The sequence below is a fragment of the Sturnus vulgaris genome, chromosome 21, assembly GCF_052056855.1.
Source record: "Sturnus vulgaris isolate bStuVul1 chromosome 21, bStuVul1.hap1, whole genome shotgun sequence".
Classification (NCBI taxonomy): Eukaryota; Metazoa; Chordata; class Aves; order Passeriformes; family Sturnidae; genus Sturnus; species Sturnus vulgaris.
Genome location: NC_142263.1, coordinates 2,486,745 through 2,512,012, shown reverse-complemented (window position 1 = coordinate 2,512,012; position 25,268 = coordinate 2,486,745). Strand labels below are relative to the sequence as shown.

Below are 25,268 nucleotides of genomic sequence, written 5' to 3'. Positions count from 1 at the left end.
TGCTAAGACCAGCAGCAAGGCCACCAGCTGTACTTGTAACAACCCTCACATTTGAAAAGTAGCTGTAACATTTAGGTCTTTCTAACATTCTCTGAAATAATTAAAGATAAATGGATTTATATTTAAATCCTCAGCTATGTTCTTACTTAGCTGTCAGTTATGGCGCAGATTATTGTATTTCTATATTTACCTCTGATGGTAAATTTAATTTTGTGTGTTGCTATGAAGACTTGCTGATGTCTTTAATCAAGCACTATTTGTTAATACTGTAATATCAAATATTATGTTGCATTATTTTAAAGCTTTCAAGAATAAGAGTAAAACGTTTTGAAAAAAATGCTATTGCACCATATAATTTGCTGCACGACAGTATGGCACTACATATCAGCCAGTTGGGATAGTAATGCTGCATCAACCTTGTTTTCATCTGGGTTTCTTTGGAAAAGTCATTCATGGGGTGACATTGTACAACGTTACTGTCTCACAACCTCCAGCTGGGGAAGGTGGTTTTGTTTGTTTTATTATTTTATTTTATTTTTTTTTTAAGTAAAGGGCCCAGGACTATGCTTCGTACTTAAGGGGTTTTTTTTAATTATTATTTGTGGGTGTACTTTTTATTTTCAGTGGAGTAAAACTTAATTTACAGTAAAACTGGATTTGGGACCTACCACAATCCTCAGGGTCACTTTTTCAGGATGCTACTCATCGAGCTTTAGGTTTTTCTGAGTCAACTGGACATGAGGACCTTGCTGAGTGCTGGCTTGGGATGCTGCAGCCTGTGGCCTGGTGACATGGCACTGCACACCATGGAGCTGCTCCAACTTCCTCTGGCACGGCTGGGCACACCATGGAGCTGCTCCAACACCCCTCTGGCACGGCTGGGCACACCATGGAGCTGCTCCAACTCCCTCTGGCACGGCTGGGCACACTATGGAGCTGCTCCAACTCCCTCTGACATGGCTGAACACAGCACGGAGCTCTTCCAATGCCCCTCTGGCACGGCTGGGCACAGAATGGAGCTGCTCCAACTCCCTCCAGCACGGCTGAACACAGCATGGAGCTGCTCCAACTCCCTCTGGCACAGCTGGGGACACAGGGCAGCCATTCCAACACCTCCTGTGGATACACCAGGCAGCCGTTCCAACACCTCAGCTGGACACGCTATGGAGCTGCTCCAACACTGCTCTGGCCTGGCTGGACAGGCCAGGGAGCCGCTCCCACACCCCTCTGGCACGGCTGGATGTGCCAGGGAGCCTTACGCAGCCGCCGCCATGTGCCCTCGGCCGAGTCACCATCGTATTTATCGTGACAAAACACAGAAACAATAAAAGAGATTTAAGGAACAAACACTATTTCTGCCGAATGCCGTAAACACTGAGTTGTACAAATTGTGATCGAGGAAATGAAGAAAAAAGAAAAAAGGTTTATACTTTTTAAAAAAACAAAAAAATTCAAATGAAATAAATTATTCATGAAGCCTTGACTGTGGTGTGGGTTTATTGAGGGGGCGGGGAGGGCGGTGCCCCTCAGCTTTTCCCGCCTCTCCCTTTCTGCCCCTCAGCCTTTCCCGCCCCTCGGCCCCTCCCTCCGTGACGTCACTTCCCGTTTCCCCCGGTAGTGGCGGCGGGTGGGCGCGGGGCCGTGAGGGCTCCTGTGCTGCCGCCATGTCCGAGTGCTCGGCGCTGCAGTTCGTCAGCCCGTACGCCTTCGAGGCGATGCAGAAGGTGGACGTGGTGCGCCTGGCCGCGCTCAGCGACCCCGAGCTGCGGCTGCTGCTGCCGTGCCTCGTGCGCATGGCGCTGTGCGCGCCCGCCGACCAGAGCCAGAGCTGGGCGCAGGACAAGAAGCTGATCCTGCGGCTCCTCTCGGGGGTCGAGGCGGTCAATTCCATCGTGGCGCTGCTTTCCGTGGATTTCCACGCGTTGGAGCAGGACGCCAGCAAGGAGCAGCAGCTCCGGTAACGCAGACAGCGGGGATCTGTGGCGGAAGCGCTGTGTGGTTTTTCCAGCTGTTCCAGTTGTTGCAGCTGTTTAAGCGCCGGACGGGCCCGGCCGTTCGTGTCCCATGATCACCTGCTAGGAGGGCCCCGGGGTGTGTTTGAGTGTCCTGCGGATCTGTTTCCCCGCCGTGTGGGATGCGCTGGGAGAGCTGCCCCGGCAGGGAAGGGCTGGGATGGATCTGTGGGATGAAGGGACGGCTCAGGTGGATGCGCTTTCCTGACTGTTTGTGCTGCTGGGGAATAGAAGCACTTGAAATTTTGATAATGTACTAAATTAGCTTCCTTGCCCTGCAATTACAGCAGTGTTTGCAGATGTGTGGCAGAAGAGATCCCTAGAGAAGTGCTGCCTTCCTTTAACCGGAAGCATTTCTGTCTTTGCAGAAACGTTTAACACTTGTTGTTTTGAACTGTGTGCCAGGCACAAGCTGGGAGGTGGCAGTGGAGAAAGCATCTTGGTGTCACAGCTGCAGCACGGGCTGACGCTGGAGTTTGAGCACAGTGACTCTCCTCGGCGGCTCCGGCTGGTGCTCAGCGAGTTGCTGGCCATTATGAACAAGGTGAATTTCCCCAGAGGTGGAGATTTTTGGGTTTTAGGTTGCTCTCTGGTCTGGCTGGTTGTGTTTCTGGTGCTGCTGGTGGTGTGAGCACTCTATTCCAGTCCTTACCTGCTTTATCAAGATTCAAAATCTTAGATTGAACACTGGCTTGTGCTTAAACTGTTTGTGACTTCCTAAAGAAAATCTTTGCTGATGTTATAGAGACTTTATAATATCCTGTACTCAAACATAACGTTATTTGGTGATCTGTCAGTGCAGAGATAATCTGGAAATTATTGATAACTTTTCTCCATCCCATTCTTTGCCCCTGTTGCAGTGTGGTATTAGCCATCATATTTCTCTTCACTCACTTCCTTGCTCACCAAACCTTTTATTTTCCTTATGTAAACTTAGAATGTCAGTGGGCGATTTTTCTTCTGAAAAGAAGCAATGATACCATCTGTGTTGAAGTATTTCCAGTAGTAAATATTTCTTATTCTGCAAACTTTTCCTGCTTGTTCTGTGTTGATAGCTTTATGTTTTTGGCAGTTTTTAATCTATTAAACATGCTGAATTAAAGTAGATTTAGACAAATTGCTTGATAAAACCTGTTTGCTATGATAAATGTTGTGTTGCAGGTGTCAGAATCAAATGGTGAGTTTTTCCTCAAATCTTCTGAGCTCTTTGAGAGTCCTGTTTACCTGGAGGAGGCAGCAGATGTTCTCTGCATTTTGCAAGCAGGTGTGTGGTGGTTCTGTATTTATGGTGTTTTCTGACCTTTCCCAAACGTAACAAAACAACTTTGGGAGCTGTTATGATAGATGTGAGGCTAATCTAAGCTGTGCAGCTCTGGGGAGCAGGGTTTTTATTTCCCAGTGAAACACTGTGACTTTGAACACCCTCTTTCCATGCAGAGCTGCCATCGCTGTTGCCAATAGTGGATGTGGCCGAAGCTCTGCTGCACGTTAAGAACGGAGCCTGGTTCCTTTGCCTTCTGGTGGCCAATGTCCCTGACAGCTTCAACGAGGGTGAGTTACAGCTTCTTCTCCAGCTTTTGAAATTATTTCTAGCAGTGTGGTAAATTCTGGGCTAAACCACGAGGTTTGAACTGTTGCTGCTGCCACCTGGGCGTGTTGATTCCCATTTTTTGCAGCATGACTGCAGGCCTGGGCTCGCTGTGTGTGTCACAGCTTTTCATCTGTCACAAAGGCCGATTGGGCAGGGAATGGCTGGGGCTGAGAACCTCCCCTATCCCTGCTAACAGTTCTCATCCCTTCCACTGAGCCATGCTGATTTCTTTGGGGAGGGTGTGCTCAGAGCTGCTGTCGGATCTTTAGTGTGCAGAGGTTTGATTAAGAACGGAGAGCGGCAGGATGAGGAGAGCGTCGGGGGCCGGCGCAGAACCGAAGCTCTTCGGCACCTGTGCAAGATGAACCCTTCCCAAGCCCTGAGGGTCCGGGGCATGGTGGTGAGTCTGGCGTGATAATCATCACCAAGAACCTTCCTAAAGCTTCAGACGCTACAAAGATATCTGAGCCTCAGTGTTTTATCCAGGTGGAAGAATGTCACCTGCCGGGTCTTGGTGTGGCTTTGACCTTGGATCACACCAAGAACGAGTCCTCAGATGATGGAGTGAGTGACCTGGTGTGCTTTGTGAGTGGTTTGCTGCTTGGAACAAATGCAAAGGTTCGGACGTGGTTTGGAACTTTCATCCGAAATGGTCAACAGGTAGGAAAGTCTTTGAGTATTCTGCTTTTGAGGAAATATTCTTCTAGCTTGCTGTAACTCTTCTGGACGTGTGCTGCAGATTTATGTGAATGCACATAAATCCTGTTGCATTTCTTGAGGAACCTTTACAAGGCAACCTCTTATAGAGCTCTCAGGTCTATATATAATGTCTCTGAAGGCAGCAGCTATTTGGTTGTTCCCCTGGCATAGAAACCAGGGAATTATGTGTTTGTAATATTTACCTGATAAATATGTTCATCCTCAGTGTTCACAGTGGGAAGATGCATCTTGACTTGCTTAGGTGACTTAGTTAAAGCTTGAAACTGAAAACTGAATTTTAAAAAAATAACCCTCTTCCTTTGACTACGGAAACTCTTATATAATACATTGTTCAATGGGCTGAATTTGACGTTGTTCTCATCCTCACACAGAGAAAAAGAGATAACATCAGCTCTGTGCTGTGGCAGATGAGGAGGCAGCTGCTGCTGGAGCTGATGGGGATCCTGCCCACGGTGCGCAGCACCCACATCGTGGAGGAGGCCGACGCCGACACGGAGCCCAACGTGTCCGTGTACTCAGGGCTCAAGGAGGAGCACGTGGTGAAGGCCAGCGCCTTGCTGCGCCTCTACTGCGCCCTCATGGGCATTGCTGGCCTCAAGTAAGGAGCCTTCTCATCCTCTGGGGTTTTCTTCATGGCTGCCCATTTCAGCAGAGGGTGATGGCTTTGGGCACTTCTGTCTTAATGCCACTGTGTCCTCAAAATTTGTGGCAGGACTCAGCAATTTCAGTCCTGTGGTGCTGCAAAATCACTTCTGCAGACTTGTTAAGAGAACTCTAAACCCACGTGGTTGGAGCAGTGTGTAGAGTTATCAGCTATTTTCTCTTCTACCAACATACATTGATTGGATTTTGAATTTCTGTTCCTTTGCTTTCTCTTTTTAGAGAATGCTAATGTAGCATCTTTATGCATTGTTAGCTTTAATTTAAGTAGTTAGTTTTAATTTAAGTAGTGAGTTTTAATTTAAGTAGTTTGTACTTATAGGCAAGATGATATCCTGGAGAAGTTTTCTCACTGTTGTCTCTTAACAGAGATTTTTGTGCCTTTAAGTTCAGAGCAAATTACCACCTTGATAGATTGAATAACAGGGAAAATTCAACCTTTAGCCATTACGAGAGACTGCAAATATCTTGCCTGTTAAATCCCCAGCTTTGTTTTGTTGTGTGTCCTGCTCAGGCCCACGGATGAGGAAGCTGAGCAGCTCCTGCAGCTGATGACGAGCCGCCCTCCCGCCACCCCGGCCGGCGTCCGCTTCGTGTCGCTGTCCTTCTGCATGCTGCTGGCCTTCTCCACTCTGGTCAGGTACTCTCAGTGCAGGAGGAGCTTTGCAACATCTCACTGCTTTAGCACCATTAAGGCAGTGTCCTTCCCAGAGCTGCACAGGTTTTTTTTTTTTAACCCTATTTCTTTATAAAATCTCTGTATGTTGGTGGAAGGGATTTGTCTCGCTCTGTGGTGAGTGATGGATATTTCATTCTTGTTTTCTAGCAATTCTTTTGAGAAGTGAGCATTAACATGAACTTAGTGTGAGTGTTTTTTTCAAGACTGAAGTAGGCCTAACTAATTCACTTTTCCATGGTTAAATTCCTTGGAGAGAAGCAGTGCAGATAATTCAGGGGTGTAGCTTTCAGTTGGATGCATTCCAAAAAGGAAGTTGCCTGACAGTTGGAGTGACCTTTGTGCCAAATATCACTGCTTATCTGCAGTTGGATGCTAAAGTAAAAGTGGCAAAAAGTAAAAGTAAAGTGGCAAAAAGGATCCTGATGTAAGATTCCTCAAATACTGGTTTTTCTGCAAGTGTTAGTAAAGCTAGCACTGGTTTTCTGGGAAAAGGATCTAATCTGGATTTTCTTTGTGCAGCACCCCAGAACAGGAGCAACTCATGGTGATGTGGCTCAGTTGGATGATAAAGGAAGAAGCCTACTTTGAAAGGTGAGAGCAGGCTGGATTTCTTTTAGTGGTTCCAGTAATCTCACATTTATTAATGTCCTATTTACTTACGTCCTGTGTTTCTTCCTCTTTGTTATCATCAGCATTTCTGGTGTGTCTGCTTCCTTTGGAGAGATGCTGCTCTTGGTAGCCATGTATTTCCACAGCAACCAGCTCAGTGCCATCATTGATTTGGTCTGCTCCACCTTGGGGATGAAGGTAAATCCTAAACTATTTCTAGCCTGTACATTTGTCTGTTAAAATCAGCTTTTTTACTGAGTTTTGGTACTTTGGTGTTTACTTTACTTTTGCTATAAAGAACTTTAGTTTTGCTAATATACCTAAAGTAAATATAACCTGAAAAATGAGTAATAATTCCTCTGGAAGAACATGAAAATGTGCATAGCTCTTGATACAGAGGAATGTGATGGTAAAAGTATCTTCAAAAAGTGCTACCCTGTCAAAATCATTATTTCCAAGAAATGAACTTTGTAGAAGACTAACTGAAGTAGTTTCCAAATGGAGCTGTAAAGTTTGTGTTTTAAATAGTTAAAACAAATATCTATATATGTAAAAATTAATTTCAGTAAATTGCTAAAGGAGATTTGCCAACAATTCACTGAAACAGTGAAACAATGCCTCACCAGATATAAAAACTGGGGAGGGAGCTTTCAGGACAAGGGAGACATGGGATGATGAACTTGTGGCTTGGAAAATATTTCTGTTTGACATTTGATACAGATGTGAATTGACTAGGATACCAGGAAAACAGACAAGTCTTAAAAGGCTAAAATATAACAGTTTATAAAAGAAATTTGCAGTCTTTAGTTATAAGATAGATAGAACTTGCCATTCTAAGTACTTTCTCCTGAATTTCAGATTGTTATTAAGCCCAGCTCACTCAGCAGAATGAAGACAATCTTCACACAGGAGATTTTCACTGAACAGGTATTTCCAACCTAGGGATTTTTTTCCCCTCCTTCCTTTCCCTTTTGGGGTATTCCCTGAAAATAAGGAGATGCCATCAGGGCTGTGGCTGTGTCACCTTGACACCTTGTGCCTTGTGCTAAGGGGTGTTTTGCTGTGTGTTGTCTCTTCCCTGCAGGTGGTCACAGCCCATGCTGTCCGTGTGCCTGTGACAGGCAACCTCAGTGCCAACATCACTGGCTTTTTACCCATTCACTGCATTTACCAGCTCCTCAAGAGTCGTTCCTTCACCAAGCACAAAGTATCCATTAAGGTACCACCTTTGTTTTATTTCTGTTCATAATTCTGCATGCTGATGAGGTTTTGCAGGCTGGTTGACTTACAGAAGCAGAATTCTTGATGAATCTTGTAGCTTCCTGCCATGTAATTTAGGAATGAACTGTGTTTTAAGTTGGGGTGCCCACTTTTAGCTCTGCAATCCAGAGATCACAGCTTAATGAAGTTAAAAATAATAAATGTCTCTCCCCTGTCTGTGCTTAATTGTAGTCAGAATGATTTTTCAGCCAGGACAAGTTCAGGATACAGAGTTTATGACCAATTGAGAGCTGATGTTAAACTTTCCAAAGTCAAAGTGTCATTTATTAAAGGGGACAGAGCAGACTGGCAGCTGCTGGTGTCATGGGCTGTTCTCTTGCAGGACTGGATCTATCGGCAGCTCTGTGAAACCACCACCCCTCTGCACCCCCAGCTGCTTCCCCTCATTGATGTCTACATTAACTCCATCCTCACCCCTGCATCTAAATCCAACCCAGAGGCCACCAACCAGCCTGTCACAGAACAGGAGATCCTCAATGTTTTCCAAGGACTCTCTGGGGTAATCATCTTGTTTGGATCTTTCTTTATGTGGATGTGGTTCAGGATTTTGTATTGGTGTTGCTTCACTTTTTGTTTTCACTGCCTGTAAACTCCCTCCTGCTACAGTGACAGTCATGTGTTTTGAACTGAAGCTTCTTACTCAGATATTCACCATATTTGTGGGTAAATCCAAATTTTTCTTCTTTCCAAGAATCAGGAATTCAGCCTGACTTTTGTGTGTGGTTTTATGTGCAGGGAGAAAATATTCGTCCCACGCAGCGCTTCAGCATCACCACACAACTGCTCGTCCTCTACTATGTCCTGTCCTATGAAGAGGCACTGCTGGCCAACACAAAGATTCTGGGTAAGTGTGAGAGCACCAGGGGGGAACAGATTAACTAAAAATTGAGTGCAAAGAGGAGAAAAATTGATGCTTCTGTCAGGTTTAAGCACAGCATAAAACTTGGAAGAAGTTTGGATTAAATAAAACATTGCTGTAGAGATTCAGGACATAAAGTTTCTGCTGAAACTCTCTAGTGGAGTAATTTGTTTTGCAGATTAAAAGAGGTCCAAGCTGAGTTGCAAGAGCATCTAATGAATGCAACAACAATTAACAAAGACTTCAGAATTATTTGAGATCTTAATTTATTCCTGTGTCATCAAACTTGCACACACTTTTCTTTGAGTTGACAATTTTATAGTTGGTAATACTTAATGATCCCATTTTTACCTTTGATATGGACTTTAAATCAGTTCTGCAAGACTGTTGTGAAATTAAACTTCAGTGAAAGTTCAGTATTTATATCTGGTGTGTGTTTTTACCAGCCCTTTTTAAGGTACAAAACTTCCAGCATTCTTCAGTCTTTTTTCTTCGTGTTATTCAAAGAAGCCTGAAATGCTATAAAATCAATTACAGTTATTGGATATTTTCTCAATTTTGCCTGGTTAATATAGAAACAAGTGCTTTACATTTTCCTTATTGATCCAGCTGGGGAAATATCTGTTATTAGCTGTAACTGCTATGTGTGGTTTCTTGTCCTGTTCCCTTGTAGCTGCAATGCAGAGAAAACCCAAGTCCTACTCCTCAGCATTGATGGATCAGATTCCAATCAAGTACCTCATCCGACAGGCACAGGGGCTGCAGCAGGAACTGGGAGGTAAAAACGTGGCTGAAGGTCTAAAGTGCATGGAAAGGAAGGCTGAGTGTTCTCAGCTCAGTGGCTGTTGCTTTTTTCGTGGCTTGCTTTCCTTTTTCTTGCTTTTAGAATATGTCAGGAGTAGCTACTGAGATTGCAGAGGTGTTTGAAGAGTCACAGGGAAAGTGTCAGGAAAGCAGCTCCTTTTAGAGTAGGTCTTACCTCCCTTGGACAGGTTTTAGGGTAGGAATTAGCTGGGAATGTTGAATATTCCAGGCTGAGTTTAGGAGTTACTTTCCCAAGGGTAACTTTTCCTCTCTGTTGGAGCTGGAGTGTGAGGCTGTGAACTCACTGAGCTGCTGGGCAGCAATTCAGTTCAGGGGTTGAAATAAAAAGCACAGATGTGTTCAGGTGACAGATGCAGCTGCTCAGATCTGAGCTGTGACTGTCCCTGGTGTCCCCAAGGGTTGCACTCTGCCCTGCTGAGGCTCCTGGCCACCAACTACCCCCACTTGTGCATCGTGGACGACTGGATCTGCGAGGAGCAGATCACCGGCACCGACGCCCTGCTCAGGAGGATGCTCCTCACCAACATGGCCAAGAACCACTCCCCCAAACAGCTCCAAGAAGGTAAAGAACTTCATCCCAAGTAAATTCTTCCCAAATTGATTGGAATATAGTAGATTTGGAAGTGTGTGATTATACTGCATTCGTGTAGCCAAAATGCTTCAATGCTTCAAATGGCAGAAGCCCAGTTTTACCAAGATCCTGTTGTTTCTGTTTGTTGTTTCTGTTTTACAGCCTTTTCCATGCTGCCTGGAAATCACACCCAGCTGATGCAGATCCTGGAACATTTGACCCTTCTCTCAGCTGGAGAATTGATCCCCTATGCAGAAGTATTGACCTCAAACATGAATCTCTTGCTGGAAGCTGGAGTCCCACGGGGGATCCTGCAGGCTGTCAATAAACTCTGGATGGTTCTGAACACTGTCATGCCCAGAAGGTATCAAGGCTCAAAACACTGCTTGGTTTCTTGGTGAACATAGATGGGAGGCCACTTTTTCTTTAAAAAATAATAACACAACACATTTATCTGGGAGATTGGAGGCTGTGACTGAATAGAATGTGTTGGAGTTGCACTTTGTTTTAGTTTGTTGACATTTTGAAACTTTGCATTTAAAAAGAAGGTGGTACTTGTTCTCAGGGGAAAGGAAGTCTTAAAATACAGGAGTATGGTTTTATAGTATCCATTGTTATTGATGAATTATTGATGGAACAGGAACTCACTTTGGTCAGAAAATGCCTTTTTTTATGAAGTGGATACTCTTCTGCAGTGAAAACTGCTAGAAGTCCAGGGATGTAAATTAACTGCACCTTGGTTGACTTCAAGGGCTGCAAATGGGGTTTTTGCTACTTGATAGGCTTAGAAAAATATGGCTGAGTGACCAAATAAGGGACCCCTTATACAAATTTTCGATTTAAAAAAAAATCATTAAAATATTCTCGTTTTAGGTTGTGGGTGATGACTGTTAATGCCCTGCAGCCTTCAGCAAAAATAGTTCGACAGCAGAAATACACCCAGAATGATCTGATGATTGATCCCCTGATTGTACTGAGGTGTGATCAGAGAGTTCACAGGTGAGTGTCTGTGCTGCTGCTCAGTGAATGCTTCACACAAAGGTGTCAACAGAAAACTTCTAAAAGCTTTCTTCACTTCAGAACATCTTTTCAGACTGATCACAGGAGCTTGGCAGTTGAATCTGTGTTGTTTTAAGCTTGGCCTGAGGACTGTGGAGTTTGCCCTGCTGTTCCAGCATTTCATCCTGTCCAGCTGTGTTTTGGAAACTTTGGGATTTGCACATGGCTCATCCATTTTGGATTTGGGTGGGTGAATTTGTGGTAACCAGACTTTGCAGCGTGTTGGAAATGGCTGCTGCCACGTGGTGGTGGGTGAGGTTTAGCTGTGACATCCTTCAGCTCTTGTGGCTGTGGGTTATTCCATCCTTTTGGACAACAGTTTCTGCCAGTGGGTGCTGCTGATGGATGTGACAGGGGCAGGTTTGCTTCATTTCCCAGGGGAGTCTTTGCAGTTCTTGGCAATTGGTTCCTCCAGATGTCAGTGATGCCAGAGGAGGAGCTGTGGTGCTGCAGCCTTTGGGAATGCTTTTAGTTTGTTCATGTTAATGAAATATCTTTGTTTTACTGTTCCCATCTCAGGAGTCCTCCTCTGATGGATATCATTTTGCACATGTTGAATGGATATCTTCTTGCTTCCAAAGCTTACCTTAATGCTCACCTGAAAGAAACAGCAGAGCAGGACATTAGGCCATCCCAAAATAATGCAATGGGTCCAGAGGCCCCAGAAGTTACAAGGGAAGAGTTAAAAAATGCTTTGCTTGCTGCTCAGGTAAGGGGGAAGAAATGAATATTCCACAATGTGAGGAAAAACAGTGAAGAAAGAGAAATGCAGAAACAGGAAATTAAAAAAATTAGGTCTTTTAAACTCCTTTTTTTTACTAGCTTCTGTAACCATGGAAAACTCTCTGTATTCAGATGGTTAAATATTTTCTTTTTTCTAGTCTGAAGCTTTGTGCTGATGCTCTGCTTTGATAGTGGTTGTTCTGTCAGAACAGAAGGGTGCTGCTCAGCAGCCTTTTTGCCTTGATGCTTCTGTGATCCAGAGGCTGTTCCTGTGGTTGGATTTGGAGCAGTAAAACATCAATAAAGTGGCAGAGCCATGTCTGATCATTTCAAAGATGTTTCAGACAAGCAGCCAGCACTGGAAAGTGGGAGGCTGAAGGATGGTTCACTTCCTTAGCTTGACATTATGGAAATTCTTGAGTAATCCTGTTCCACAGACATCTCTTCATCCCTCTGTCTGGAAAAATGTCACATAGGGAGTTTCCATTATAATATGATTTTTGAGTTAATATGAGGTTTTATATTTAAACGAGCAGGGTGATGAATACTGTGAGTTACATAGCCCTGTGCATATTTTGTCTGCTCTGGATGCTTTAAGGTTCTAGTGGAAATTTATTTTGAAGCAATATGAGATTCCACTGAATTTACTCTTTTCATCTGTGATTATGATATTTTGTTAGATTTAGCCTATTTTTCCTTTGCATCTTGATTGAGACAAAGTGTTGAAGTTTTTAAAAATATTCTACGGGATTTGTGATTCTTGAGCTGAATAATTTTCATTTTGTACTTAAAAAAACCTATAGGTAGAAATCCTAATCACGTGACAACCTTTCATTTCTTAAATTGTCCCTATTTTATATTTGATTTTATTTTACTGGGGGTTTTTAAACATCTCCTGTGGTTTTCTCCCCAGGACAGTGCTGCTGTGCAGATCCTTCTGGAGATCTGCTTGCCTACAGAAGAAGAGAAGGGCCAGAGCAGCAGTGCTCATGAATTCCTGAGGGATGTGCAGAGCCCCCCGAGCCCGCAGGGTGCTGAGGAAGAGGAGGAGGAGCAGGAGGAGGAGCAGAGTTTGCTGTGTAACCTGCGGGAGGTGCAGTGCCTCATCTGCTGCCTGCTGCACCAGATGTACATTGCTGACCCCAACATCGTCAAACTCGTGCATTTCCAGGTCTGCTCTGCACTGCCTGAGCTCTCCTCTGCTTTGTCAGGGTGGGAGAGAGCCAAGGGCAGTGCTCAGGGGCTGCTGGGTGTTCCTCAGAAGTGATGACAATCCACTTTTCTCCTTCTTGTCTCCCCCAGTTTGTAGAGCTCACATTTCCTCCTTATTTCAGTGCTTGGTCTCTTGGTTGTAGGGAGGAGGCAGCACCCAAACTCTGCCTGAGTTAAACCATCATTAAACCCCTCCTTTGTGCCTCTGCCCTTCTCACTTTGTCCATCTAGGCCAAGGGAAACTGCCCTAATCATCTTGTAATTACTTGTTCCACATCTTCTGTGGGTTACTTTTCTCTGGCTGTGTTTTTAAATTAACATAGCCATTATTCAAAACTAATTTGGCTTCAAATGTAAACATCTCCTTATCTTTCCTTGTTGTTAGGGCACAGTGTATCTCTTTAGAGTGGAAGGACAAAGGTTGGCCCTGCAAAAGCAGCTCAGCACCTTCAAAAAAAAAAAAAAAAGAGGGGAGAGATCAGCAATTTAAAAAGTATAAATGTGTTTTTAATGCATATTAAATTGCTCCTTGCCAGATGGCAGACTCTTTACAAGGAGTTAATTTGCCTTGACCTGGAACTGATTAAGTGATAAAAAAGTCATTATGGGGCAGTTGTGAAATGGGCAAGTTGGGGCTGATGATGAAATTTGGAACACAGGAAAGGCACAGAAGGAAAAGGTCACTGCAGTCTGCTTTCCTTTTGGGAGTGGAGAGAGAGCTTCCATGCAAATAATCATTGAATATTGAGGCTAAAGAGCTGATTCAGACCCTGGGTTAGTATCCAGCCTTGGCATTACAGGCCTGCTGCAAACTCTGAGCAAAGGGAGTTATAAATATATTCATTTTGAAACAAAGCATTAACACAGGTGTAATTTAAAGTCTTAGTTGAAGCAGAATTTTTAAAACACACCTGTGACACATTGACACATCTGTTTTCTTCATCCCACAGGGTTATCCATGTGAACTTCTGGCACTGACAGTGGCTGGGATCCCATCCATGCACATCTGTCTGGATTTCATTCCTGAGCTCATTGCCCAGCCTGAACTGGAAAAACAGGTACAGTGCACTCACCTGGCTGGAGAATCCCTGTGGGTATTATTAACCTTGATGAAATATTGGCTGAGGGGAGAGAATAAAACAGGCACTGAAAACATCCTGTTCTAACTTGCCTGGGATATTCAGGTAATATTTGTAGAACTTTTACCTGAAATTAAAGGCCTGGCATTGAAGGCAACTGGAATTTGTTGGGCTAAAGATTCTCTGTTTCTATATCAAACCAACTTTGTAGTTGCTCTTATTGAATCTTTTCTAGTGTTAAGTTCCTGCTGATGAACTAAAGTTAAAACAAGAATACATCAGACCTAAATATCTTCTGCAAGGGTTGTGTTGCACATTGTGTGTTGCTTTATTGTTCATCATTAATGTTGGAGCAATAAAGTCAGGGGGAGATTTTGAAACACTTTGATTAATGTTAAATATGTGGGGGTTATTTTTCTTAATACCAGCAGAAAAATAATTATCATAAACTATTGTTAAGGCTTCTTTGGCTTCAGTTTCCTTCATAGTAAAACAGAGAATATTTCCTTGCTGTTAAGTGTGGTGAAGAGCTTTGGATAGAAGTTGTAAAACATCCTGTAACTTCCTTGCTTTTCTATTTTGACAGATCTTTGCCATCCAGTTGCTCTCCTACCTGTGTATCCAGTATGCCCTGCCCAAATCCCTCAGTGTGGCTCGTCTGGCCATCAATGTGATGGGGACCCTGCTCACAGGTACCAGCCCAGCAAGCCCAAACCCCCTGCTCTGGGAGCCAGGATCATTTCTCTAGGCTGAATGCAGTTTTGTCTGTCTAACTGCTGTTGTAAAAGTAGCCAAGTTCTTGATTGGATTTTATCATAATTTATTTTTACTTCTCCACTTGCTCCTCCTTGGCAGTTCTGACCCAGTCCAAACGTTACACGTTTTTCATGCCCACCCTGCCTTGCCTGGTGTCCTTCTGCCAAGCTTTTCCTCCCCTGTACGAGGACATCATGTCCCTGCTGATCCAAATCGGACAAGTTTGTGCCTCTGATGTTGCTACACAGACACGAGACTTCGACCCCATCATCACCCGTAAGTCAGGGGCCTTGGAGAGCTCCCCGGGGGGGTCAGAGCAAGGGAAATGGGACAGGAATGTCCTGGTGTGTCTGGAAATAACCTGTGGTGGAGCATGGAATGGTGCAGGCTCATCTTTGCCAATCTCATAGCATCCATATTTGTGTCATGGCTGGAAAATAACAGTTCTCAATTCTTACTTTGCTTCCCCTGCTTCGTTTCCTAGGTCTCCAGCAGCTGAAGGAGAAGCCACACGATTTCTCAGGACTCTGTAAAGATTCCTCCAGCAAAAGCTGTTCCAGGGACACTGCAAGCCTGGACCCTGATGTTCGGCTGTGCCAGTGTGTGGAAAACACCATCATCGAAATAATTAACATGAGTGTCAGTGGAATTTAGAAAAAAACTCCGGGGAAGTTGGCCTGTAGCTTTTCCCTCTCTTTATGGTGCCTAAATTTGGAAGAAGCTGTGAAAGTGGACTGAGGAGCTGGAGCAGTCCACATTTTTTTTCATTCATTCAATTCAGTCATGGCTGAGAAGAAAATCCCTTCAACAGGATTTTGTTGCTTTCAGTGAAAACTTCTGGTGGGATCAGTAAATAATTTCCAGGGAAACAGTGATTTTCAGGCTTGCTCAGCTCCTGAAGTGATACTGCAACACACCTGGAAGGGTTTTATAACACTGAAAAATGAGGTAATTTTTTTTTTTTTTGTTGGGCAACCAGCAAAATGATGGGTGAGAAAAATTGGAGATTGAAGTGCTTTGCTTGAGGTAAGTGAGCTGCTGTTCCAGAGCAAGCTGGAATAAAGTACTCCAAGGAGTACTTGAAATGGTGTCAAAAACTTACACCATCACGCTGAGTTCTAAGAAAATTAGAAAATTTATTTGTGTGTCAAACCATTGGTCAAAGCTTCAGTTCAGGAGATCAGGAATTTAATTTAAAGATCAACCAGCCTTCACTGAGAGTTCGAAACTGGTCTAAAAGTTTCTTAAAAAAAAATATTGATAATAAAAATGAGCCATATAAATGGGATTTTTAAAGACTACAGCTCAGATAGTTTTGTGTGTTTTAACTTAAAAAAAAAGAGGTAAAAAAGACTTGAAGAAATGAGTGCAGAGGTATCTTGAGCTGTCATCAGGATAAGATTAAAAAAAGAAATGGATGCTGAGGATGACTGTGCAGAGGAATAAGGAGAGGAGGGACAGGTTTCAGCCATGCCAAAGCAATTCCAAGGCCAAATCCTTTCTGCTCCATCATGGAGTTGGTTCTTTTGTGTATAAGGATGGAATTCCCATGTGGAAATGTGGGAAACCCCCGTGGGTTTGTGTTCCAGGATTCCTGTGTAACACCCCCTCTCACCATCTGCCTACCGAGTGTATTTTTGTCATCTTTATGTAAATTATGTAAATAATCTAAATGTATGTATTTTTTCTCCTTGGTTCCAAGTGTAATTTTATATGCTGTAGTGATATTTAAATAAAAAAACCCAACAACAACAGCAGTATGACTGAAATTCAAAGTTCAAAGCCTGTTTTGCTTTTAAGTTTTCCATGTTTATCCCAAATTTCACCTGAGGGAAACACCTGGGGGCACAGACACCTGACAAGACCAGGAGCTGTGTGTGGCAGTAGTGAAAAGACACTGGCTCTTCAAAAAATAATCATTTTTCCATGGCATTTTCTGTGCTCTCTGCTTAAAACAAAGATGATGAAGATAACATGATAATAATATGATGATAATATGATAATAATATGATAATAACAATAATGGTAATCATACCAATAATAATATGCAATACTTATAAAATATTATAAAACAGAGTAAATATAAAAACAAGGTAATATAACAATAAATATATTCTTCATAGTAAAGGCAAACACTAATAACTGTATGAGCCAAAAGCGCGGTTACCTAGCAACCAGTACAACCCGGAAGCCAACGAGGCGCGCTGTGATTGGCTCTCGGCGCGCAGAGGTAAAAGTCGGGCACATCCCAGTGTGCGCTTTTCTGATTGGCTGCCCGCGGCCCTTTCCTGTCAGCTGATTGGCTGGGGCGGAGGCGGGAAGGACGGAGGGCGCTGAGGGGCCGCGGCTGCGGGGCCGTGAGGGGCGCGGGGAAGCGGCTGCCGGCTCCTCCGCATCGCCGAGCACACAGAGGAAGAGAACGCCCAGGTGCCGCTCTGTGGGCCGGGCTGGGGCCGCCCCATCGCTTCCTGAGCGTTGCCTGCCCTCAGGAGGCAAAGCAGCTCTGCCCGGGTCGAGATGTCGCTGGGGGGAGCGCCCGGTGCGCTGCTGGTGGATGTGGTGACACCACGAAGGGTCTCTGCGGTGTCCCGGGCCCTCCCTCCTCCTCCTCCTCCTCAGGGGCAAACTTAGTTCGGAGCTGTGCTCGTTTTAAGGGAGTTCTCCCTGGATGGGTGGGGAAAAGCCTTGGAGTGAGGTGGCCTTTCCTTTTGGAAAATGGGATTGGGTGTAAACTCATGTCAGCGAGCTCCTTTTGCTAGAATTGCTTTTTCCTATTGGGAAGCTCGATGGTGAAGCTGAATCATGCCATGCATTGGTGCTTTTTAATGTATTTGTTTAATTATTAAAAGTCGTATGAGGACACAAGTCAGTGAGTCATTTTATCCCAGGGAATCTTCCAGTTTAAAGTTGCTGTCTTACTTTGTCAGTGTTGAAAAACTATGAGGAAAAAAATCCCTGTGTTGTTCAAAAATATTGTCTCTTAAAGCCATTTATGTCTCTTTAGTATTTTTAATTCAGTAATTTCACCTTTTTAACACAGGGATGTTGTCTGACTTTTATTATCCAGGGTAATAATCACAGACTAGTTAAGTGAGTGATCCTTTTCCCCTGACTAATTACTGCATAATTTATGGAAGAAAGATGTTTTTAAACGTCTCGTTTTTAAAGTCACTGTCCAGTTCTATTTTCTGTTGTTATAAAACGTACATGCTGCTGTATGTTTGTAGTTCATGATGTCTTGCAGTTCAAGCTGATGGACCTCTAGAGTTAAAAAACTGGCTGGTTTTAGTTACTTAATATTCTGAAATGCTGATGTGTGGGATAAATTCCTGTATTCCAGTTTTGTTAATATCCTGAGCTGTTACTAGGTTGACAGCTTCCAGGTTTTGTTTGGTGCTGCATTTCTTTCAGGCTTTGTTTATTAACATTGAATTACTAATTCTGTATTTTAATTGCAGTTTTAAACCTGAAGTAAACGGGAGAAAAGCTGGCAATGTCTTCTGATGGGGCAGAATATACAATAGGGGGGGTGAAGATCCTCTTCCCCTGCAAGGCTTACCCCTCCCAGCTCGCCATGATGAACGCTGTGAGTACAACTTGCCAGGCTAAGGGCTTGTGTTTTCCAATATTTGCAATTCCAAACTCTCTGTTAGCATTTAGAAAGCTGACACATTAAATTCAGAGCTTGCAGCATCTTGAGAATTTCAGGTGTAACCACTCAGTGCTGTCTGTCCTGTGTCTGGACCATGGGCAGGGAATGGTGAAGGACATTTTGGATTTGGGAGCATTTATGCCAGGAAACAAGTTCCACGTGGTGTAAGCATATGGTTATTTATCCAAGTGTGCTCTAATAACAGTTGTATGCAAATGTTCCAGTTTTTAGAGGGGGAGTGATTCAGTAAAACACATTGCTTAAAGAGAATACTTATATATAGTAATATTTCAATAAGCTTTCTCTTTTTTTGGAGAACTTTTCAAAATGAATTAGTGCATTTATATTTAAACATATTTAAAAAGTTTTAACCAGCAACAGGACAAGAGGGCACAGCCTTAAGATGTACCAGGGAAAGTTTAGTGTGGACATTAGGATGTTATTGCTAAGCTTAGCTACAAACATTTTCTATGTTTTCTGTTAATTCTATTTCTTTTATTCTCCTTAAAGATTGTTAAAGGCTTGAATAACAGGCAGCACTGTTTGCTGGAGAGCCCCACAGGAAGTGGCAAAAGCTTGGCATTACTTTGTTCTGCATTATCATGGCAGCAGGCTTTGTATGGTGAGTGTCTTAGTGTCTGCACGATTTTTATCATAAAATGTAAAATAATTAATTGTTTTTATCAGTCTCTAAACATTTGGTTCCAGGTCTGGGTCCAGCACTGGACACCTTGCCTTAATGGCAGCATAAAGCAGTAATGCTAAGCTGGGTTTAGATGCCATAAGGGAATGTGGCAAATTCCCATAAGGCCAATGGGGAATGTTGGCACTTTGGGAGAAATCCTGGTGGGTTGTGGTTGTGTGGATTGGATGGGAGGAGGGAGGTGTTTTCCTTTCTGTGCACTGCAGTTCTTGTTCAGCTTATGACTGGTACCTGAACTTTTACCTTCACTGTTGTGCACCTCTGGCTCTCACGTTGAGTCTGGAGTGGCTTTTAATGACAAATATCTTTGTCCCCCAGAGAAATCGGTGCCATCCTCATCGTGTGTCAAGGAGGACAGGAAGGCAGAGCCATCCCCACGGTGTCACTGCAAGTGTCACTCCCAGCCTCAGAGCTACGAGGCTGCAGCCAGTGGTTCTCACAGTGCTCCTTGTTCTGCCAATTATCCTGACACAGGAACTTCCAGAAGACCTGGGAGCCCACTGACAAGCACAGGTAACTTCATCCATAGGCAGCTGAAATTCTGCTGCTTTCAAGCCAGGGATGATTTTTTTACTATCAAAATAGCAGACATGGTTCTGTGAAAATGAAATCTGTGGGGTGGTTATTGTGTCTAGAAATGTCTAACACTACATCATATATATTTATAGTAATTCTAGCAGTTACTATTTAAAATGTTGCCCTTATTTAATGCATGCCTTTTATTTTGTTAATTACAGAATGTAAGGAAAATGAAACACTAGCTTCAAAACTGTCTGCCAAAAAAAAGTTATCTCTTCGTGACAGTGAGAACGACGATTTTCAAGTAGACAGGAAAAGGATTCGCCCTTTAGAAACAGAGCAGCAGGTGAGCAGAGTGAAATTATCTGGGTGTACCTCAACCAAACTCTCAAATCCCAGTTAATGTTAGAGAGGAAGGTGTAGCAAATTACTGAGTCATATCACAATCCCAGTTTAGAGTGACAGGGTTTTGTTCGTTTTTATTGTTGCTTGTTACAAAGGAGTCTGTTGTTGCATTAAATTGTTCATGATATCCTGTCCTAAAACCTTTCACCTTTAAACAAGAAATATCCAAAATATCTGTATTCCCAGTTGATGGTGTTATAATTTCTGTAAGTTTTGTAACAGTGGGAAAGCAAAGCAGAAAAGCTCAGCAATAACTACAGATTCTTTGATAATTAAAACTTTATAGCTTTCCCTGATGACTTCTGTGTGGCTTAGATTTGGTTAACCTGTTGATGCCCAGTTACTAAAACAGACTCAGCTGAAACAAAACCAGGACTGCCAGTGTGAGCACATCCCTCTGCCCAGTGCATTTTTACACTGTTTCTTTCCCCAGCAGGTCAGAAAACGTCACTGCTTTGCAAAAGGAGTGCAGTTGGTTGATGCTTTAGAAGTTTATCATCAGAGAAAAAATGGAGAGCTGACTGTTCATTCTGAAAAAAGCATGAGAACTGCTACTTTTTCTCCCCAAACAGTGAGTAATTCAGTAATATCTTTTACATCAGGAGTGTTGGTTCAAGAACAATTTTAAACAATATTTTATGTGGAAGGGTTATGCATGAAATGCAATTTAATGAAGTTTGAGCAAACGTTGCAGCTAATGCAAAGGTTCTTCAGTGTTTTCTTTTTTATTTCTACTTTCTGTAGCAGAAGTATAACATCAGAAGTTAGGATACAGATTTGCACCTGTTTTTGCAGCTTTGTTAGGCATTTTCTGCATTTCTTACTGTCTGAAAATAGATTTTACATAAATGTTTGTTGGAGCAAAGGCAGTAGAAGAAGAAATGTGAGGCAGTAGAGAGCTGAGTGTGAGAGGCCAAGTCAGTGATGAAGTAACCACAAAGGAAACCAAAAGCTATAGGATTACTGTAAGGTACTGGAGGCAATTATTTTCTAAACAAAAGTGAATCTGTGTTGTAGGCATTTGATGGGAGGTAGTTTTTATTAGTTTTGGAAAGCTCTGTGGAGTTTTGAGTAGGATTTGAAATACCTTGTGCCACTGACCTTCACTTGGTAGCTTGAAATCCAACCACCACCAGAGTGTGCTGTTGATTTTCAAATAGAGACCTTCTCCCTTCTTGTCTATAAAATTTCCTTTGGTACTTCAGTGTGGGTACATGAAAAATTTGATTTAAAACTTCTAGAAATTTCTTGTCTAGAAGAAAATTGAAGACTAAACACTTTGCTGCATCTTTAGGAAGCAGTAACCTAAGAAGAAAGAAAGGGGGTTATTTCTTTTTAAGCTTCTTTTGAAGGATGAAAGAATATTATTTTGCTGTGATGAACTTTTCCTTTAGCAGACTGAGAACTTGTATCAAGAAAATTGCAGAAAATAAAGTCTTATTTCTCATTAGTATTTCTGAGCCTTAACTGCATTGAGTTTACAAGAGGAAGAGCATCACAGGACAGGCTGTTGGGGTAAAAACGCTTTTCTGGTGTGGTTAGGAAATGAAGTCAATAGAGCTTCTGTTCAACACTGACCCTAATGGGCTGTGTATTCAGGGTGATACAAGAATGTGATAACAGCATTGTCTTGCTCACTGAGGCAGCCCTGCCTTTGGATAAGCTGTGTTTTACAGTCTCTGCTCAGAGCAGATTTAGTTTCTTATCAAGCCAGGAGAGAGAACGGGTTGGTTGTTGTAAGAGCAGGAGAGGGGCTGCCCAGCACTGCTGCATCACAGGCCCTGCAGATGTGTGTGTGCCTGAGGATCCAAACCTGCTCTCACTCCAGAGCCTGGGAATCCATCTCTGCCCTCTGCTATTAACTCCTGCAAGGGAGGGCAGTTCCAGTGTGAGTTTAAAGGGGAAATTATACCCTCAGGGTACTCTCTTGATTACTTCTGTCCAAGCATATGGCCTGAGAAACTGGGGCAGCTGGGTTAAGGAATCCCCATTTCTACCAGGGAAAGAAAGTAAACAGTAAATGGAGAGTAGTGTAACAAACACTTGGGGTATCAAAAAACAACTGTGAAAAGAATCTGTCTTAATGTGCTAGCCCATTGCAGTTTAACATATTGCTTACAACCTGCACAATGGGGTTTGAGTGACTTCTGTTACACATTCCAGGGGACTGGCAGCCTGTTACAATCAGGGTCTGGACTCCAGAATGGGCTAATTTACCACGATGGGATGAAGAAAGTTGTGGATTTGTATTACATGCTCTCACCTGACACTGTATCTGATCCTTTTCCTGCTGATTGACGTTTTGAATGAGCTCTTTGAAGCAAGTTCCAGCTTAATTAAAACGTTTGCTTGGTTAGCAGTGATCTGTGAAAGCCTGTGATAAATATTGAACCGGGTTCACCTGCTGGTGACTGGGGGAGGATAAACAGCTGCTTTGTGTGCTTTAAACAAGAGGCTGCAGCAGCAGCAGAATACTGGGCTTTGAGAGCTTCCAAAGGAGCAGTTGAAAAGCTCTGGTAATGTCACTGCTGATATCTCCCTAGATTGTGCTTGTGTGATATTTCACACAAGAGACATTCACTGCTGCAGCATTCAGGTGGCTTTGTCACTGGGAAATGTAGATGGAGATATGAAGAACTCCTCTTACCTCTTTGTGTTTCAAAGATCACAGCCCCAGTGTTTGTTTAGCTCTATTTTACACACGGGACAGGGTGGTGGACTCGATTATTCCTTTTTTAATCGGACTTCCACGTTTTTGCCATATAAATATTGATGTGATAGGCTGTTTTATCTAGCCCTGACAGAAGTACAAACAAGCTGCATTAGCCTAAGGTCCATATAGGCTGATATCTGATCTCTAATGGCATCTGTTCCTGGGTGTTTTTGATTAAATACTGCAGAAAGTACAGGAGGATCTTTTTTTTCCTCTCTTCCAAATGAAAATCCCTCTTTCAGATTCCAACAGCTGAAAACAGGTTTAGTTCTGAAGCCAGAGGGTATTATGAAATACAATTCTGTTGTCTTAATGTGAATTATTTCTAATCGGCCTCCTTCCCTAATTCCTTCAGAGATAAATTGAAGCATTTTCTCATTTTCTTACATCTTAACCAGTATCTCTGTGGTTATGAGTGTAAAAATTTGTACTTTGAGGCAGCACTGCCAAGGAAGCCCCTTGTTCATGGAGACTTTTCTTTTTTTCTACTGTAGGAATGGGAGAAGAGCACCACTTTAGGTGTTGCTATATGATATCCACAGTTGGTTCTTCTTAGAGAAATACAGAATTAAAATAGTTTGCCTTTAATCAAATTTCAAGATATATTTTAAGGATTCAAGTGCAAATCGACTCCCTTGAGAAATGTGGAAAGAATACGAAGAACTCAAGTGTTAAACTGTATTTTAACAAATTTTCTAAAGTTTTTTTTTTAATTACAAAGGACCTTCTAAAAAGGTTTTATTTATTAATGTATTTGGGGCTAATGGTGTCTGTGGCTTTCAGAAATGCTGTGACTACTGCAGGCAGTTTTATTTCTTAACTGCTTACTATAAAATCAGCCTGAGTTTACAACTCTCTCAATATTGTGGGTTTGAGTGTTTTTTGAACATAAAACTTTTTTCAAAGTTAAAGGTAACATTTTAGTACAGAAATAATGGCTAAAGTGCTTCTTAAATGCCAGTATTATACCAATTCCAAACCTCTTAAACCAAACTTTTAAGCCCACCTGTAAAATATTGTAATTTGTAAGCCTCACACATAAGAACACTTTATTTCTTTTTTATGAAAAGAGTATCTGGTATTTTAAGCCCATCACAGGGGAACTTTCTGTTCATGTTTTTATATATTAATTTGAGCTGCATTTTCCTGTTGTTCTAAGAATTCTTGCAAAACAGCTGCCTGATGGGTCCTAATATTTTTCTATTATTTTTATTTGGCTTAGCATAGCAGTGAAATATTATTAATGTATTTACCTCTATGAATGTAGAGGTAAAGTCTCATCTTGGTGTCCTGTGTATTGTTTTTCCCTGTGAAAACACAATCTGACTTGCATTCAAATTAAAAGATGAACATGTTCTACACAGCCTTGTTTCAGTTAAATTAATTTTTAGCTTGGTAATGTGTTTTTCATTATTTCCAGGAGCAAAGCAGGATCTAACTGATAGAAATATCAAGGTAGCATTAGCACTGGACTTTCAGTGTGAGCCCAGAGCTGGCCATGGCACATATGTAACATATACCATATGTCAGCTGTTTCCTGCTTGCCTGGTGACAAGAGCCCCATTCATAACTCTTCTTTTTATCCTTTCAGTGAATAAGTAATTATTCAATATAGAAGGCAGGATATTTGGAACTGGCTATTTAATGTGGCAGCACAGGGTAATGAAATCTGCTGTTCCTGGCAACCTGAGAGGGGAATGTAACAATTCCAGCATGGGTGTAACTTTATCTGCTTTGAGGCCTGTTTATTTGGCACATCAGTGAACCTTTTATCCCAGTGAGTGGCAGCTCCAGAGGGTTACATTTACATGCTATCATGTATTGTAATATTTAATGGCAGACAAGGCTGAGTGGGGCTGAGGGTAACATGAACTTGCTTTTCCTTAGAGTGGAGCTGAAGACAGTTTGATCCCCAGAATTGTGGAGTAACACACAGCATGACTTAGCATTTGTTTATAATGGATAATCTTACTGATACACTTAAAGGGAGGGGTGAGCAGCTACATGTTGTTACCTGCACTACCACCTGGAGCCCAAATACAAACTCTTTATTTTTCATGAGAGGTGTGTTTGGACATGGTTACACTTGAGTTCTTGTTTCCTATGTGTCTCTTTAAATTCATGGTGACAATTTCATGTCAGTTGTTCCAGTATTTAATGTTCTGGATGACAGTGCTTCTCAGGAAGAGAAAAAAATGGCTTTTAACAAATATTTTACAGGATTAGGTTCTGTTTAGAATTATTCCCTGTGTTTCTTTTATTCTCCTGGTGCCTTTGGCAGAATGGCACAGCAAACATGTTTCTAATGGAGAGTGTGTGATGTAGTCTGTTTTATCTGCACACAGAGCTCCTGAGCTGTCTGCACTTCTTCTGCTGGCTTTAAGGAAAAAAATTGAGTGTCTGTTCCAAGTTTGCTTCATTGAAAGTTTTGGATTATTGCTCTATAATATGAGTGTCCTGAGCTGAAGCTTTAATGGGAGAAGCTTTATTTGCATGATTCACATGTGTAAATATTCCACTGGATTAATAATTCTTTCTGATTGGGTTCTGATAAAATTGTGATTGCTGGAAGGTTTTTCTTGGGGATTTCCAGGCACAAGGATGTGATTCTTTAACATTTTAGAACGTTTTGCAGCATGA

General features: G+C 42.5%; 2 protein-coding genes across 4 annotated transcripts in view; both read left to right on the top strand.

Annotated features, from left to right (window-relative positions):
• The first annotated feature begins 1,621 nt into the window (after nucleotides 1–1,621).
• On the top strand, nucleotides 1,622–16,388 carry INTS2 (integrator complex subunit 2). 2 transcript variants are annotated; one of them, XM_088177202.1, is made up of 24 exons: nucleotides 1,622–1,957; nucleotides 2,418–2,556; nucleotides 3,174–3,276; nucleotides 3,450–3,563; nucleotides 3,873–4,003; nucleotides 4,090–4,263; nucleotides 4,731–4,921; nucleotides 5,498–5,623; nucleotides 6,182–6,253; nucleotides 6,355–6,469; nucleotides 7,130–7,198; nucleotides 7,356–7,490; nucleotides 7,875–8,051; nucleotides 8,288–8,396; nucleotides 9,085–9,189; nucleotides 9,634–9,798; nucleotides 9,970–10,171; nucleotides 10,681–10,806; nucleotides 11,386–11,575; nucleotides 12,503–12,760; nucleotides 13,752–13,859; nucleotides 14,467–14,572; nucleotides 14,736–14,912; nucleotides 15,121–16,388. In XM_088177202.1, exons 1-24 carry the CDS (start codon nucleotides 1,665–1,667, stop codon nucleotides 15,288–15,290), a joined length of 3,555 nt encoding a protein of 1,184 aa, XP_088033328.1. In that variant the 5' UTR covers nucleotides 1,622–1,664; the 3' UTR covers nucleotides 15,291–16,388. The 2 variants fall into 2 exon arrangements, with proteins under 2 accessions (XP_088033328.1, XP_014736630.1); XM_014881144.2 differs by having other exon boundaries at nucleotides 4,695–4,921.
• A 583-nt stretch (nucleotides 16,389–16,971) lies between these two features.
• The window catches only part of BRIP1 (BRCA1 interacting DNA helicase 1), a 48,754-nt gene continuing 40,457 nt past the window's right edge, over nucleotides 16,972–25,268 (top strand). Inside the window, exons 1-6 of one of the 2 annotated variants that reach the window (XM_014881185.2) lie at nucleotides 16,972–17,063; nucleotides 18,095–18,222; nucleotides 18,799–18,910; nucleotides 19,310–19,504; nucleotides 19,729–19,856; nucleotides 20,352–20,486. In XM_014881185.2, the coding sequence (XP_014736671.2) occupies nucleotides 18,130–18,222; nucleotides 18,799–18,910; nucleotides 19,310–19,504; nucleotides 19,729–19,856; nucleotides 20,352–20,486 (663 nt within the window). In that variant the 5' untranslated portion in view covers nucleotides 16,972–17,063; nucleotides 18,095–18,129. Of the gene's footprint in view, nucleotides 17,064–18,094; nucleotides 18,223–18,798; nucleotides 18,911–19,309; nucleotides 19,505–19,728; nucleotides 19,857–20,348; nucleotides 20,487–25,268 lie in introns of both variants that reach the window. The other variant, XM_088176848.1, reaches the window with a different exon arrangement.

Excerpts from the sequence above, each read along its gene's own strand:
- INTS2 (XM_014881144.2), top strand. The coding sequence starts at position 1,665 with ATGTCCGAGTGCTCGGCGCTGCAGTTCGTCAGCCCGTACGCCTTCGAG. Across the intron at positions 1,958-2,417 it reads AGCAAGGAGCAGCAGCTCCG|GCACAAGCTGGGAGGTGGCA; the intron begins GTAACGCAGACA and ends ACTGTGTGCCAG. Across the intron at positions 6,470-7,129 it reads GCTCCACCTTGGGGATGAAG|ATTGTTATTAAGCCCAGCTC; the intron begins GTAAATCCTAAA and ends CCTGAATTTCAG.